The following is a 14,303-nucleotide window of genomic DNA, read 5'->3' on the forward strand; positions in this document are numbered from 1 at the left end:
CCTTTTGTGGTCCAGTTGACCTCGGGAAACTTAAGTCGTTCCTGTCTTATTTTAGTTTACGTACAGCATGAAAAATCTACTCCCCAAATTGCCCTCATTTGGTGCCTTCCAATACTTAACATGACTGATTTTTGTTTTGATCTCTTGTTCAGAATTATCACCTCCATTGCTACAGATGATAAATCTGCTGAATGTTTCCACTTGTTTGTATTGTAAATTGCAATTGTATTGTATTGTAATTGTTCCACTGTATTGTAATGGTTATAATACTTCTGCCAATTTTCAGAGAGGAGTTTAGATTATTTTCAACTCTTTAACTTACTTTCCATTCAATTCAACAAATTGGCCCGTGTCATAGGCCATCTTTGTGCCACGCAAGGTGTAAGTGTTGGCGTTACAAGGATGGATCAGAGTGTTGCGACTCTTCTGTAAAATGGAAAATCACAACAATGGCTTCCTGGGTGTGTTTTTTGCATAAAATCTTGGTATTGTTTTGCAATTTTGTTCATACTCTGAGCATAGTTCTCTCAAGGCTACATAGAGTGTAGGGCTGACGATAATGACATCAATTTGGATGTTACACTATGTTTCAATATTTCTGCCTTTTAATTTATTTTATTATTATTTTTTGTTATAGTACAATTGGATTTCATCTAACTTTTGTGGGCCTTGTGGGAAGGTGTGATAACGTAGAGGGCTTGAGCCCATATACATACATGTGTGTGTGTATTTTTTCAGACTGTCTTGGCATTGTGATGCCCTTGGTATAAAATTTTGTTCATATTAAACAGAGACTAAGGTTTGTATGAGTGAAGGTTTGGCTTGAGAGCTTTGCTCTAATTCTTTCTAGGAGTAAGACTCAAAGAAAATAATTTACTCACATGCAGCCATTTTGCTTCATCTGTGAAATGAAGTAAGTTGCCTTATGTTTCTGAGAACTAGACCAAAATAAGACCAAATCATGATATTAACAGTTATAATAATGAGGCTACGTATGAGGATAGATATGGGAATAGCTAAACATACTGATGGTTGAATTGCTAGTCTCTATTCTGAACACCTATGTGAATTAACTCACTTGTTCCTCCAGCAAAGCCACGATGGGTGTGATATTCATATCTCTATCTTGTAGATGGGGAAACTGGGATACAGCTAATTCAAGCAACTTACTCAGGATGAACACTGCCAACATGCCATAAACCTAAGATTTCAACTCAGGCCAACTCAAGGGATTGAAAAACTGCCTTTGCACGCAAAATTGCTTTTCAGATGCTGAATTTAAAATTTTGCTCCAGAACTCGAGAAGGTGGTATTTACTAAACAAACAGAATGCCGGCTAGTCCTAACGCTAATCTAAAACTAGAGCCTGTGTGCCAGGGGATATGTTTTCCCCTCCAACTTAATTTAATTACATCTGAAGCTGTTCAGATATCCATCGATCACCATCACATTTTCCGGGGCAGCTGTCATATTAAAGAAATTGAATCTATCACCCTCAAGGCACATAAAGACACAGCTAATAGACTCCTCTCCCTTGACTGTGCTTTCGCCCCAGCTGTTGCCTTATCTCTCCCTTTCCATTCACAGCCAAGTTGGCTTGTCTTTCAGACCCTGTCTTCCCTGGTTTTCTCCTTCCCTTGACATTGTTAACCACTTCCCGCTCTTTAAACCCTCTGTGGCCCACTGATGTTCTCTGGCTCTATCCTGTCTCTTTCCCCCCTCTTTGGATCTTCTTTTTCGTTTCAGGCTTGACCGTTTACCATAACTTATTTGTATGTCTTCCTCTTCCTCACACTTTGAGCTTTCTGAACATAGGAATCTTTGCATGAGCTCCCCGCCCCAGGCCCAACCTGGCACGATGCCAGGAGAGGAGTAGGTACTGGTGAAATGGTGTTCAATGTCACTTGAAATAGCTGCCATTAAGGATATTGGCAGGTAATCCTCTAACGACTCCTTCTGGATGGTAAAGAATCCTATTCCAGGAAGATCGTGGATATCACTATCAAGGGAGGTTTTTCTCTACATTTGGGAAGTTGTGTACATTTCAAGACCCAGGGGAAGAGTGCCGTGGGGAATAAGTGGTTGAATTTATTTAACAAGTGGAGGCACAATACTATCTTGAGCAGGAGAGGGGAGGGTTTTCACATTTACATCTCCGCTCTTCCTAAGCTAAGGTTCCTTCTCTCTCAGAGAACAAATGTGTTGAAAACTTTCTTTAGGGGCGCCTGGGTGGCTCAGTCGGTTGAGCATCTGACTCTTGATTTTGGCTCAAGTCATGATCCCAGGGTCATGGGATTGAGCCCCACGTCAGGAGCATGGAGACTGCTTGGGATCCTGTCTCTCTCTTTCCCTCTCTCTCTTATCTTTCCCTCTCTCTCTCTCTGTCTCAAAATAAAAATAAAAACAATTTCTTTGAGCATCAGAAATATTTTGATAGGAAAATTGTTAGCCCTTCCCAAAACATACTGCGTTGGAGATCTTTGATGATTAGACATTTAACATTTTTGACTTTGGTGATTTGAGAGCTACACCCAAATGTGATTGATTTCATCTTCAAGATGTGTGTGACCTCTTTAAAGTACAAACCTGAAATGTCCCTTCCTCCGGGACTTGGGAGTGCAGGCAGGGCTGCAGAAGCTTAGCTCCTGGAGGTATCTCAGCCTCTAAGGAGGCTTATCATGCTGATCGGATCTGCCCTTTGTGTCTAAATGGCAAACTACACACAATAATGCTGTTGGGGTATTGCTGAAGGTCTGCTGGATACAATCCTCACCATGTCAGAATTTTTTTAACATTTATTTATTTAAAAAAATTTTTTTAATGTTTATTTTTTGAGAGAGACAGAGAATACAAGTGGGTTAGGGGCAGAAAGAGAGGGAGATACAGAATCTGAAGCAGGCTCCAGGCTCTGAGCTGTCAGCACAGAGCCCGACGCGGGGCTCGAACTCATAGACTGTGAGATCATGACCTGAGCCAAAGTCAGATACTCAACTCCACTGAGCCACCCAGGCACCCATGTCAGAGTATATTTGAAAAGATGGTAATATTAATGGGTGACAAACTGAAGAGAAAAATCTTTAAAATCATAACAAAGCTACAATGATGTATTGTCTAAAGTATGTTAAATATCATTTCAAAAAATAATATGAACACAATAGTTGAGTTACAGTTACTACCAAAGAGACCTTTTGGGTTAAGAACTCATCCTTTTAAGCTCTAGTTTCCTCATCTATAAAGTAATAGTTCTAATTTCTCAGCATTGTGGTGGGAAATAAATTAGATTTTGTGTAGGGTTGTGTGTGTGCGTGTGTGCATGTGTGTGTGCGTGTGTATACGGGTGTGTATGTGCGTGTCTGTGCGCATATACAGACAAACACTTGGCACAGTGCCTGGCACACTATTATACCTGAAATTCAATGATTTTTTATTAAAATACATAATTTACAAGATATGATACATCCACTTTGGTGCTAAAATATTTTTGCTTCTAATTAATAAGAATCGGAATGTTAACTCTTTCCTTGTCTAACATGTCCTCATCCTGACGGAAGCTATAATGGGGTAAAGATTGTCCCTATTAAAATAAACTTGTTTCTTAAACAAATTTGTTTTCGTTGATTAGGCTTTATTAGGGTTTTAAAAAAATCTTAAGTTGGTAAATAATGCAAAAGTCCTTTCTTGAAATGGCTTGAAATGTATTTTTTGTAGGAGTTTTAAGGTTCACATTATATTTAACATGTTTTTATATGTGTATATATGGTATTCAAAATATTTTTTAGGTTTATTTATTTTTGAGAGAGCAAGAGAGAGCAGGGGAGGAGCAGAGAGAGGGAGAGACAGAATCCCAAGCAAGCTCCACACTGTCAGCGAGGAGCCTGACGCAGGGCTCAAGCTCATGAACACTAAGATCATGACCTGAGCTGAGATCAAGAGTTGGACGCTTTAACCAACTGAGCCACCCAGGCACCCTATATGATATTTTTATATGTGGTGTTTTTACCATATTTTTATATACAGTAAAGTATGTTTATATACGGTGTCTCATTTAATCTTGCTCATGAGTAGGAAGAGTACGTATTATTGATATGGTTTTAAGATGAAGGCAAGTGAGCCTCTGAGAAATTGAGTGTCCAGTCACAGAGTAAATGGTGGTCAGGACCTGGTACTAACCACCGTAGCTGGATTTTCTAACCGAAGTCATGTGCTCCTTCGTCCTCACACTGCCTCTATCTGTTGTGATCGTCAGTCCTTGGGTTTGAAACTATTCAACTGAAGTGTATTTAGGTGCTTACCCCTAGGATTTTAATTAGCTCTTAGTTATTAAAAAACAGAACTTTTTATATATTGTAAATTCTTTTTTTTTTAATCCAGTAACCAAAGGCAAATTTCCAACTATTGCTGTGACTACATTTATATTTCGGTGAAAATTAATTTCTAAGGTATGGATCCCGAGGCACTGTAGGTAGAATTTGAAAATGCCTTCTGAAATAATGTTTTTTTTTTAATTTTTTTTAACGTTTATTTACTTTTGAGACAGAGAGAGACAGAGCATGAATGGGGGAGGGTCACAGAGAGAGGGAGACACAGAATCTGAAACAGGCTCCAGGCTCTGAGCTGTCAGCACAGAGCCCGACGCGGGGCTCGAACCCTCGGACCGTGAGATCATGACCTGAGCCAAAGTCAGACGCTTAACCGACCGAGCCACCCAGGCGCCCCTGAAATAATGTTTTTTAAAAGATCAAGTTACTGTTACTTTTATTTTGCTGCTGAATTTTATTGTAGTCTTATTCTTAAATCCTCTAAATCTATATACAGCATATATTCTCTATTAAACTCACTGGCAAATAAACAAATGCTTTCAAAGCCTTTAAAAAGCGCCACGAGATGTTTCTGAGGCAGCACACAGCTTTTGATGTGTACACGGGAGAGGTGTTAACTCTCGATTTAGCAACAGGAACATTTGGAAGGCGGAAGCACTAGGAGACCACAAAAACCAGTCGATTACTCCCATGGGTACCATCTCTGAGTAGTGGGCTTTCCTGAGAAACTCTGTTTTTCTCTGCACTCAAATTCAAGATCAGGAAGATGCATCTTCTCTCTCCGTGTAGTGAGAGAGGGCTGCCAAAACAATGTATCACAAAATAGGTGGCTTAAACCGACAGAAACTTATTCCCTTCCAGTTCTAGGAGCTAAAACTCCAAAATCAAGGTATTGGCAGGACTCTATTCTCTCTGAAGACTGTAGGGGAGGATCCTTCCTTGCCTTCTTCCTAGCTTCTGCTGACCCCTAGCAATGCTTAACATTTCTTGACTTATGGATGCATCACTCTGGTCTCTGCCTCCATGTTCACATGGACCTCTCCTCTGCGTGTCCATATGCAAGTTTCCCTGCCTAAATTGTGAGATTGAGAACGTGGCCCCGAGCTTCACATAGACTGGAAGACAACACTGAATGAATAGACAGCAATGATGGATGATTGATCAGTGATAGGCTTAAGTGGAAGAATGGAAGTCTGAGAATGGGGAGCGACCATCCTCCAGGGCTTTCCACACTGGTGAATATGAGGAGACATGGTAAGAGTGCACCTCAGAAATTCCTGCCCCACCTTTCTGCCTTTCCCTCGCATTTTCATATTCACTATCATCATTATCTCCATGATTTTCTTTGTTCTCATTCTCTTATGAAATCTCAGATAACATCTAAAATAGAGGATAGGTAAACCCAAGGCTGGGATGATGGCTAGGGCAAAAGACGTGTTCCTGCTCTCGCTCCAGGTCAGGACTTACTGAGAACTGAAATTGCCAAATTTTTCATCACTGCCACAATCTTCTGTATTGGTTGATGGTCCTTCTGCATTGTGAAATGATCCTAAAGATAGTTTAAACTCTGTCAAGTGAAGCAATCTGAGGATGACCATTTGAGCAAAGTTACAAGAAGACTGAATTTAGAAGATTTGATTGTAAAAACGAAATAAAAGAATCATTTAATTTTAAAATGATATTTTATATATAAGTCATCAAATATAGTATTACTATTTTAATAACAAATGTTTGCTCAACTTTAATAAACAAATCCATTAAACTAATAATTTGCAAATGATAAGCATGGTTTTATCCATCCAGAAAACTGACTGACAATATTATCCTAAGTTACAAAAAGAATAAATAAAAAACTGCTTAGAAATACCACGTTGGTTTGAGGAGACATCTAAAATGATACTAGTGATCAGTTCCACATTAGTTAGTTATGTAAGTGACCTATTTCTTGGTCCCGATGTCTTCTTGTCAGCTGTTCAATGAAGAGAAAACACCTTCGGATTTCCACACGGATGACCTCCCAGGCACAGTGGCTATACTTTTGGCCTTGCAAATAGTCACGGATGCCTTGGAAATAATTCTTTATTGCAAGTCTGGTACCCTCCCTTTGCGAGGATGAATGATCCTCCTGCCCAGAGTCCTGCTCCAGGCATACCCCTGTCTTCTCCGTTTGCTGATACAGTCCACTTAGGAGTCTCTCTAAACGGCTTTCATTCCACAACGATTGGGAGACATTCAGGCTGAAAGTGTTGAAGACCTGTCGCAGCATTTCTCCGATGGCCGGGAAAGCAGTTTCCTCCGGAAGCTGGTCAATTTTTGCCACCTGGAGGAATCTGAAGTTGCTTCTGTCCTTCAGACATCTCAGGGGAAATTTTCCTCCAAGGTTCTCTAAATGTTGTACAATCTCCCAGATGCCCCTCCGTTGAAAGTGACAGTCCAGAGAGCAGGCAGTACTGGAAAGAAGTAGCATCAAAGCCCAGCTCGGCAAGCTCCGGCTGGTCATGGTGGGTTCCTTTGCAGGGTGACTCCCTCTCCGGAGAGAGCCCGGCTGTGGATAGCCTCTGGCTGCACAGATTCTGTATCGCTGAATTTTTATATCTGTGGGAGCCTCGTTTTTGCACAATATTTCAGGGTCCCCCTCTTTTCTCGTGGTCTTTTCCGCCTGTTGTTTACTACTTTTCAATAATAAACAAAACTCTGCAGTGTCTTTGCACGCCGATACACAGGTCCAGTTTTAGAACTGTGGTAGCTATGAACTATCTCCTATGTGACCAGCAATCAGTTAAGTGGAAACAAAGCCGCGAATGTTTTTGCCTTAGTTTAAATTTTCTGCGCATGGCTCATCATGGCTTTCCTTCCTTTAGTTATGTTGTTTGTCCTTGTTTCAATCAAGGATGACTCTCTCTGGGTAAAATGCTTGTTTAGATATTTGGGATGGTTCTCAAGGCTTTGTTTTAGCTAATTGGACTTTATCACAAACTTGTATTTCAAAGTTCTTCTAACATGTTATGTATGGTGAGACTTTTGTTAGGTTTTTTTTTCCTTCTGGCAAAACCAGAATTGTGGAATGTGTGAAATATGTTTTTGTCTCCTATCTCCCCCCATTTAATTGCGCTCACCTCCTTTCTACTTATGGTATTCCTCTTTTCCTCCTTAAGCAGAAAAACAGAGTGATGGAGAGTGCCAATACTGAAGCCAGTCTGCCTTGGTTTGGATCAGATTTAACCCCAACCACCTTAGGCAGCTAATTTAGCTCTCTCGGCCTCAGTTCTTTGCCTATTCGAGTAGAGTGCTTAGGACAGTGTCCAGTGCCCTCTTGGTGTTCCAAGAATGTTAGCTGCTCTCAGGATTATCAAGCACTGCTCACAGCTGGCTGCCATGATCCTATAGTGCTGTGAACTATAAAGATTGTAAAGCTGCTAACAGTCCCCACTCCTCCTTCTAATTTTATTGAAGATGGGCCATGTGTAGGACACTGTGTTAGACACTAGGGATATAGAAATGACAAAGAAAAGAAGCTAGGACCCCTGCCTTTAAGATGCTCATATCCAGAGATTACAAAAAGACCATGAAGGCAACAAGGAACTCTAGTAGTGTGATGATAGCCACGATATAATATAGTGCGATGAGTTACAATAAAAGTCTTCAGAAAATTCTAGAAGGACTCATGTGTCTTAGAATAGGGAAAGTAGTGAAAAGACTTAGGCATCTTAGAGAACTGTTGGTCCAACAGGAGACAAGTTGGAGACACTGTCCAGGTAGAGAGACAAAGGCGTTAACGAAGGCATGGAATGGTCCATGTTGGAAAGTCATGGAGAGATCCACAGGTGGAAGTGAGAGTGAACACTGTTCAGCACCTAGAGATAAGTCCAGAAATAATTGCTTGAAGGCAAGAAAACCCTTCTGGTTCACAGGAATGATTCTTTATTGGAAGAATTTCCAGTTTTGTAAAACTGGAAAAATATTTCGAGGCATCATGTAAGCCCTAGTGCCTCTCATATCAAAAATGTAAGTGACGGCACCTGGGGGGCTCAGTCAGTTAAGCGTCTGACCTGGGCTCAGGTTAGGATCTCACAGTTCGTGAGTTTGAGCCCCACAGCAAGCTCTGTGCCGCTAGCTCAGAGCCTCGAGCCTGCTTTGGATTCTGTGTCTGCCTCTCCCCTGCTCATGCTCGCTCTCTCTCTCTCTCTCTCCATCTCAAAACTAAGTAAACATTTTTTAAAAATTAAAAATAAAACAAATAAAAAGTGGACACCTAATGGTCAAGGGTGACTTTTACAAGTATAATTGCTGAGTTATCTGGTTTATATGGATTTAAATTATTTTTGACCTGACCATCATTTATTAACTCAGAACAGAGCTTCCACCTAAGAACCACTTTATACTCAACTCAGTCATATGCTTTAGCAGCTATTCTAGTTAGGATTTGTTCGTGGCAAAACCTTAGTTTTTTTTTTTTTTTTTTTATCTAAAAGCGTCTCTATTTATTTGTGGAGAGCACATCAACAGATATTTGTCGAAATAGTTGAATAATGGATTGAATTAAATGACCAGTTTTTTTTTTTTTACCTCATAAGGATCCTTTTAAAGATCAATTTTGAATTTTTTGAGCAAAAAGCTTAAAAATGCTATTAACTGTATTAGCCCAATAACTGGCATATTTTTCTTTCCTTGGCCTACTTTTTATTAATTTTTCTTTCTCTTTATTTTATTGTAAGCCACATTGCAAGATTTTAGTTGCTTTTAGAAAGCTCCACTTCGTGGAGCACAAGAGGAGTATATCAAATTTTGGTTAATCCATATTTATTGATTTTTTTCAGCTCTATTGAGGTATAATCGATACATAAAATTGTAAGATATTTAAAATATGCAGCACGATAATTTGATACATATGTACATTGTGAAAGGATTATGTGGATTTAAATATTGGTCTTCCTCTGAACTAATTTCTGAATGGATTAGCTGGCACTTTAGAACAGTTTTTGGCCTTTTACCCAATCAGCCAGAATCTCCCTTTATCCTGTTTGTTCTGCTGTCTCCATTTGCCTTTGCATTTGACTTGTCACGCCTAGTTAATTTACTTATACTTTGGCATATACCTTTATATTTCTATAGCTATCAAAAAAGATGTTATGAGATATTTAAAAGCCCAGCCCATGCTCTAGGTGTACGGCCTCGGGCAGGGTGATCAGGCAGCACCTGGGCAGTGCCCGTCCGGTTCTGTAGATGCCGGAAGGGGCCAAGGAAGGAAGAGGGTCTGGCTCCATCATCACACCATCCTGAGAGAACCTATCCTGTTTGACACAACCTCCACACATGCATTGAGAAGGGCCAGGGTAAACCAAGCAGGAATGCGTTGAGATAGGAATATAAGTTCTAGAACCAGCCTGCTTGGGTTTAAATCCTTGCTTAATAATGGCATGGCTTTTACCGTGATGGTTATGTGTCAGTTTGAGTGGGCTAAGAGACACCCAGATAGTTGGTAAAACATTATTTCTGGGCGTGTCTGGTAAAGGATCTTCGGAAGAGGTTAGCATCTGAATCAGTAAATTGAGTAAAGAAGATCCCTCACCAGTGTGCATGGGCCTCATCTAATCCATTGATGGCCCGAGTAGAACAAAGAAGCAGAAGGCGGCCAAATTCTCTTTCTCTGCTGGAGCTGAGACATCCATCTTCTCCTGCTCTTGGAGGAGGGCCGATGCTCTTGATTCTCAAGTTTTTGGTTTCAGTATATCATCAGCATCCCTCCTAACCCTTTCCCACTCTCATTCACAGGCTTTTGGACTCAGGCTGAATTATATCATGAGCTTTCCTGGTTCTCCAGCTGGCAGAGGCCAGGCCATAGGACTTGTTAGCCTCCATAATTGCATCAGCCAATCCTGTAATAAATCTCATCTCTATCTACCTCTCTATCTATTTATTTCCTATGGGTTCTGTTTCTCTGGAGGATGCTAACTCAACAGCTTCACAGTTGCATGGCTTTGGAAAGTTGTCTAGCCTCTCTATGCCAATTTCCTGATATCTACAGTGAAGATAACAATATTATCACATGTGACTGTTATAAAGGTTAATGATCAATGACTGGCACATGGGAAATGTTCAGTGTTTATTGCCATCGCCATCAGCAGCATCGCCGTCCTCATTGTCTTAGGGAGGGGAAGGCCTGGATGCCCCTGCCACTGACGTACTTCTTTCCAGGGTTTTCCGTCTGTGCGGAAAGAAGGCCGCAGACTCGTGAAACCAGTTGAGATAATTGTTTTTAAATCCTCTGAGATGCTATGTTTTGCAGTTTATTTAACTGGGGCAGATTGTAGGTGAAAACCCTGTGGACATTAATAGTTGGTGGGTGAGCAGGAGTGAGGCAGGAACAGGTGGAGTCTGTTGTGGAGACTAAGAACTAGTCTCCAGAAGACTAATGCTTATGGAGAACAAGTTATGTGCTAGGTGATGCGCTACGGTGTGTAAGGCAGGCCAGGATTTCCTGAGGGAGAGAGCCAGTGATGATGGGAACAATTAAAACGAGTGGAATAAAACTAACCATTGTATAAAGCTAGAGGTAATAGCAGTCATTCTGTATGTTGGCAGAGTGTTTTTACACACACTGTCTTATTAGAGCCTCGGTGCGGGGTAATTATATGACACTCGTTTCAGGGGCGAGGAAAGTGAATTTCAGTAGGATTAAGTGTACCGAGGATCGCACAACTAGCAGAGGCAACGTTCGTGGGTGACGACGCTACAGAATTGAAGGATTGTGCTCTAAACTGGCTGGAGTTGAAGACGCTTCAATCCAAATCAATTGGTGTTAGTCTCCTGGAGTGAGGAGGATTCTGAGGCTTCATCTGGGCTGAGTGAAAACAGTACTGTAATCAGCCAGCCATGTCTGCCATGAGATAGGGGGGAAGATGGGTTGTCCTCCCCATATAAACATTACCACACCTTAGGTATGCATCCTTTTGCTTGAGCATAGGTTGAGCAGGATGTAAGTCTGGGTAGATGGACGGAGATTAAACAAGACAGGTGATCACAAGCTGTAAAGGAGACTAGAAGAATGATATAGTTATGTCTACAAGTTAATACTGTTTTTACAACCTGGTATCGTAAATTTTTGAAACAAAAACACCACTTTATTCTTCTTCTTTTCCTTCCTTCCTTCCTTCCTTCTTCCCTCCTCCCTTCCTTCATTCCTTCTTTCCTCCTTCTTTTCTCTCTCTCTCTCTCTCTTTCTTCTTTTTAGGCAGGACCAGATAGAATAATTTGTAAGACTGAAAATTCAGAGATAGTGATTTCCAATCAGACTTCTAACTGTGGTCTTGGGGAAGTCCCACAACCCACTAAGTTTTATCTTTATGGCAGGGGAGCCAGATTGAGTAAGATGCCCTATCGTTCAGAGTGGTTGTGAGAGGCCACAGATATAAATAGGAAAACTTTGCCTCAAATTTAAAATGACATCCAGATCCTCAACAAAGCAGCTCTAACTGCTGGGCAAGTCAACACCTGCCCATGAAGGAAAAAGGCGAACTGCCATCTCTTTTTTTTTTTACTGTCTGCCCTCCATGTTAACGCGGGACATGCGCTTGGCTTTGTGTAGCCAGCAGTGGAAAACCACTTCCCCTGTCTGTGGCCTTGGAAATGACAACCACATGTTATTCCAGTCTTTGCTCTCAGTTTTATTTTCCAGGTCTTAACTCATGATTGCCCTCTGGGTTTCTGTAATGGTAAGGGAATGTTTTCAACTGAAACAAGAGTTCCTGCCAAAATGAAAGGACATGAAAACACGACTCTTCATCACGCATTTGCTAAATCCTCTGCTCTCTATTTGAAATTCAAAATTTGGGAGTTCAATTACAAGACCACTTTCAAGTGCTGCTTTAAGAAAATGTTTATCTAAAATCATAGGCAATCTTAGTATGAGCCTGAGTATTAAAACTGTTCAAGTGCAATTTTTTGAGGAAACGGATAAAGAATCCATGGAAATAAACACTTTAATTAGATCATTGTTTACTCTTTAAATTTTTTTTAATGTTTATTTTTGAGAGAAAGAGAGAGAGAGAGTGGGGAAGGGGCAGAGAGAGAGGGAGATGCAGAATCTGAATCAGGCCCCAAGCTCTGAGCTGTCAACACAGAGCCCAATGCAAGGCTTGAACCCATGGACCGTGAGATCATGACCTGAGCCGGAGTTGGATGCTTAACCTCCCTAATTGTCTAGCTACTCTTATGAGATGAGCTGATTTCAGTAGAACATTCTAAGTTGTGGTTGCTGGTAAACATTTTAAGACAAATTGTTTTTACTAATAATAAGAAAAGGTGATTCTCAAGTGCTTATAAATTGCAAATTCCTTTAACAGTACCCAGGAAATTCTTATCATAAAATCATTTCTCTTTTTTCCATTGATTCCTTCATTTCTGTGTGTCATTAACATGAACAAAATGGACACATAGATGTATGCTAATGAAAACATACACTAAAGTGCCTGGGTGGCTCAGTCAGTTTAGCAGCTGAGTCGAGCAGCCGACTCAATTTCAGCTCAGGTCATGATCCCAGGGTTGTGGGATTGAGCCCCACATCTGGCTCCACACTGAAGAGGGAGCCTGCTTAAGATTTTCTCTCTCTCTCTCTCTCTCGCTCTCTCTCTCTCAAAAAAAAAAGTATGCTAAGGAAAACTTCAGTTTGCCTCTTTTCAGTCTTACATATTTTCTTATCCTAAGGTTTAGGGATTGGTCTGGGTTTGAGTAGAGGTATGTAATCGATGTAGCCAATGATAACGAGAGCTAACATTTGTCTAGCACTTCCTGTGTATCAGGAATTGTGCCAGGAATTTAGATAGAATATCTCATATCTTAAATCTTAAAGAGATAAATTGTTTCCTTTGTTCATTTTTGAAGTAATGAAGCTGAACCTCTGAAAAGTTAAGAAATTTGCCCAAGGTCACACAACATATAGGTGTTGCCTTATAAATATAAGGATTCAAGTATAGATTCAAATATAGGTATGTCCAATCCAGACCTTTAGCTTCAGGTATATTAAAATCGACCAGGAAAAATTCTTTATGTGCGATTATAATCTTAAAAAGAGATGGGTACCAGATGACATTGAAAATCCTTGAGAGACAGAACTAAAATTCCGGAAGGCTCAAGCCTCTGAAATCCCCACAGGGCGCTGAGAAGTCCTACTGGGAAATCCCACTAGCTAGTGGCTGAGGAGAGAGAAGTATTCAAGTCTCCTAAACCCCAGCCTAGTACATTTTCTTTTCACAATAAAAGCTTGTGAGTGGGTAATTATGTTTTAAAATTACGTAAGGGTACAAAATAATACCATTATGTGATTCTCAGAAACGAAATGGGGGCTTAGAACTGTATCAGGTAGTGCTTACTTTCATGTTCCTTGTTATTTCATTATCGGGGACACAGTGTAGCCTATGGAATGTTAAGGTACAACTAAGGCAAATGACTCCTTAGGGTGGTGATGAGATAGGATACAATGTATTTTCCTCTTTAAAATTAAGATCACTTTATTATTGTTAAATGATTAAGAAAAGCCATTTCCTGCCGCTGAATGTATTAAACATTCAGAAAAAGTACAAAGAAGAAAATAAACCTATCCACGAGTCTGTCACTCAGAGATGCTCATTCTACTGTTTCATTTACAATTTATGCTTTATGCAATTCCAGGCTTTATTGTACGCATATGTAAATATATTCTTGCACAAAAATGGGATTATAGTAGGTATATTGTTTTATTTTTAAAAATTTTGTTAAGGTTTATTTTAGAGAGAGAGAGAGACACACACAGCACAAGCAGGGGAGGGCAGAGAAAGAGGGAGACCCAGAACCTGAAGTAGGCTCCAGGCTCTGAGCCATCCGCACAGAGCCTGATGCGGGGCTCGAACTCACAAACCATGAGATCATGACCTGAGCTGAAGTCAGATGCTCAACTGACTGAGCCACCCAGGTGCCCCTTATGTATATTGTTTTAAAATGTATCTTTGT

General features: G+C 40.5%; 1 protein-coding gene across 1 annotated transcript; it reads right to left on the reverse strand.

Moving 5' to 3' along the window:
- Positions 1-6,083: 6,083 nt before the first annotated feature.
- On the reverse strand, positions 6,084-6,819 carry LOC125925935 (interferon beta-like). The gene has a single exon (XM_049635245.1). The coding sequence runs from the start codon at positions 6,817-6,819 to the stop codon at positions 6,241-6,243; it is 579 nt and encodes a 192-aa protein (XP_049491202.1). The 3' UTR covers positions 6,084-6,240.
- Positions 6,820-14,303: the final 7,484 nt, after the last annotated feature.

This window comes from Panthera uncia, chromosome D4, assembly GCF_023721935.1.
Source record: "Panthera uncia isolate 11264 chromosome D4, Puncia_PCG_1.0, whole genome shotgun sequence".
NCBI lineage: Eukaryota > Metazoa > Chordata > Mammalia > Carnivora > Felidae > Panthera > Panthera uncia.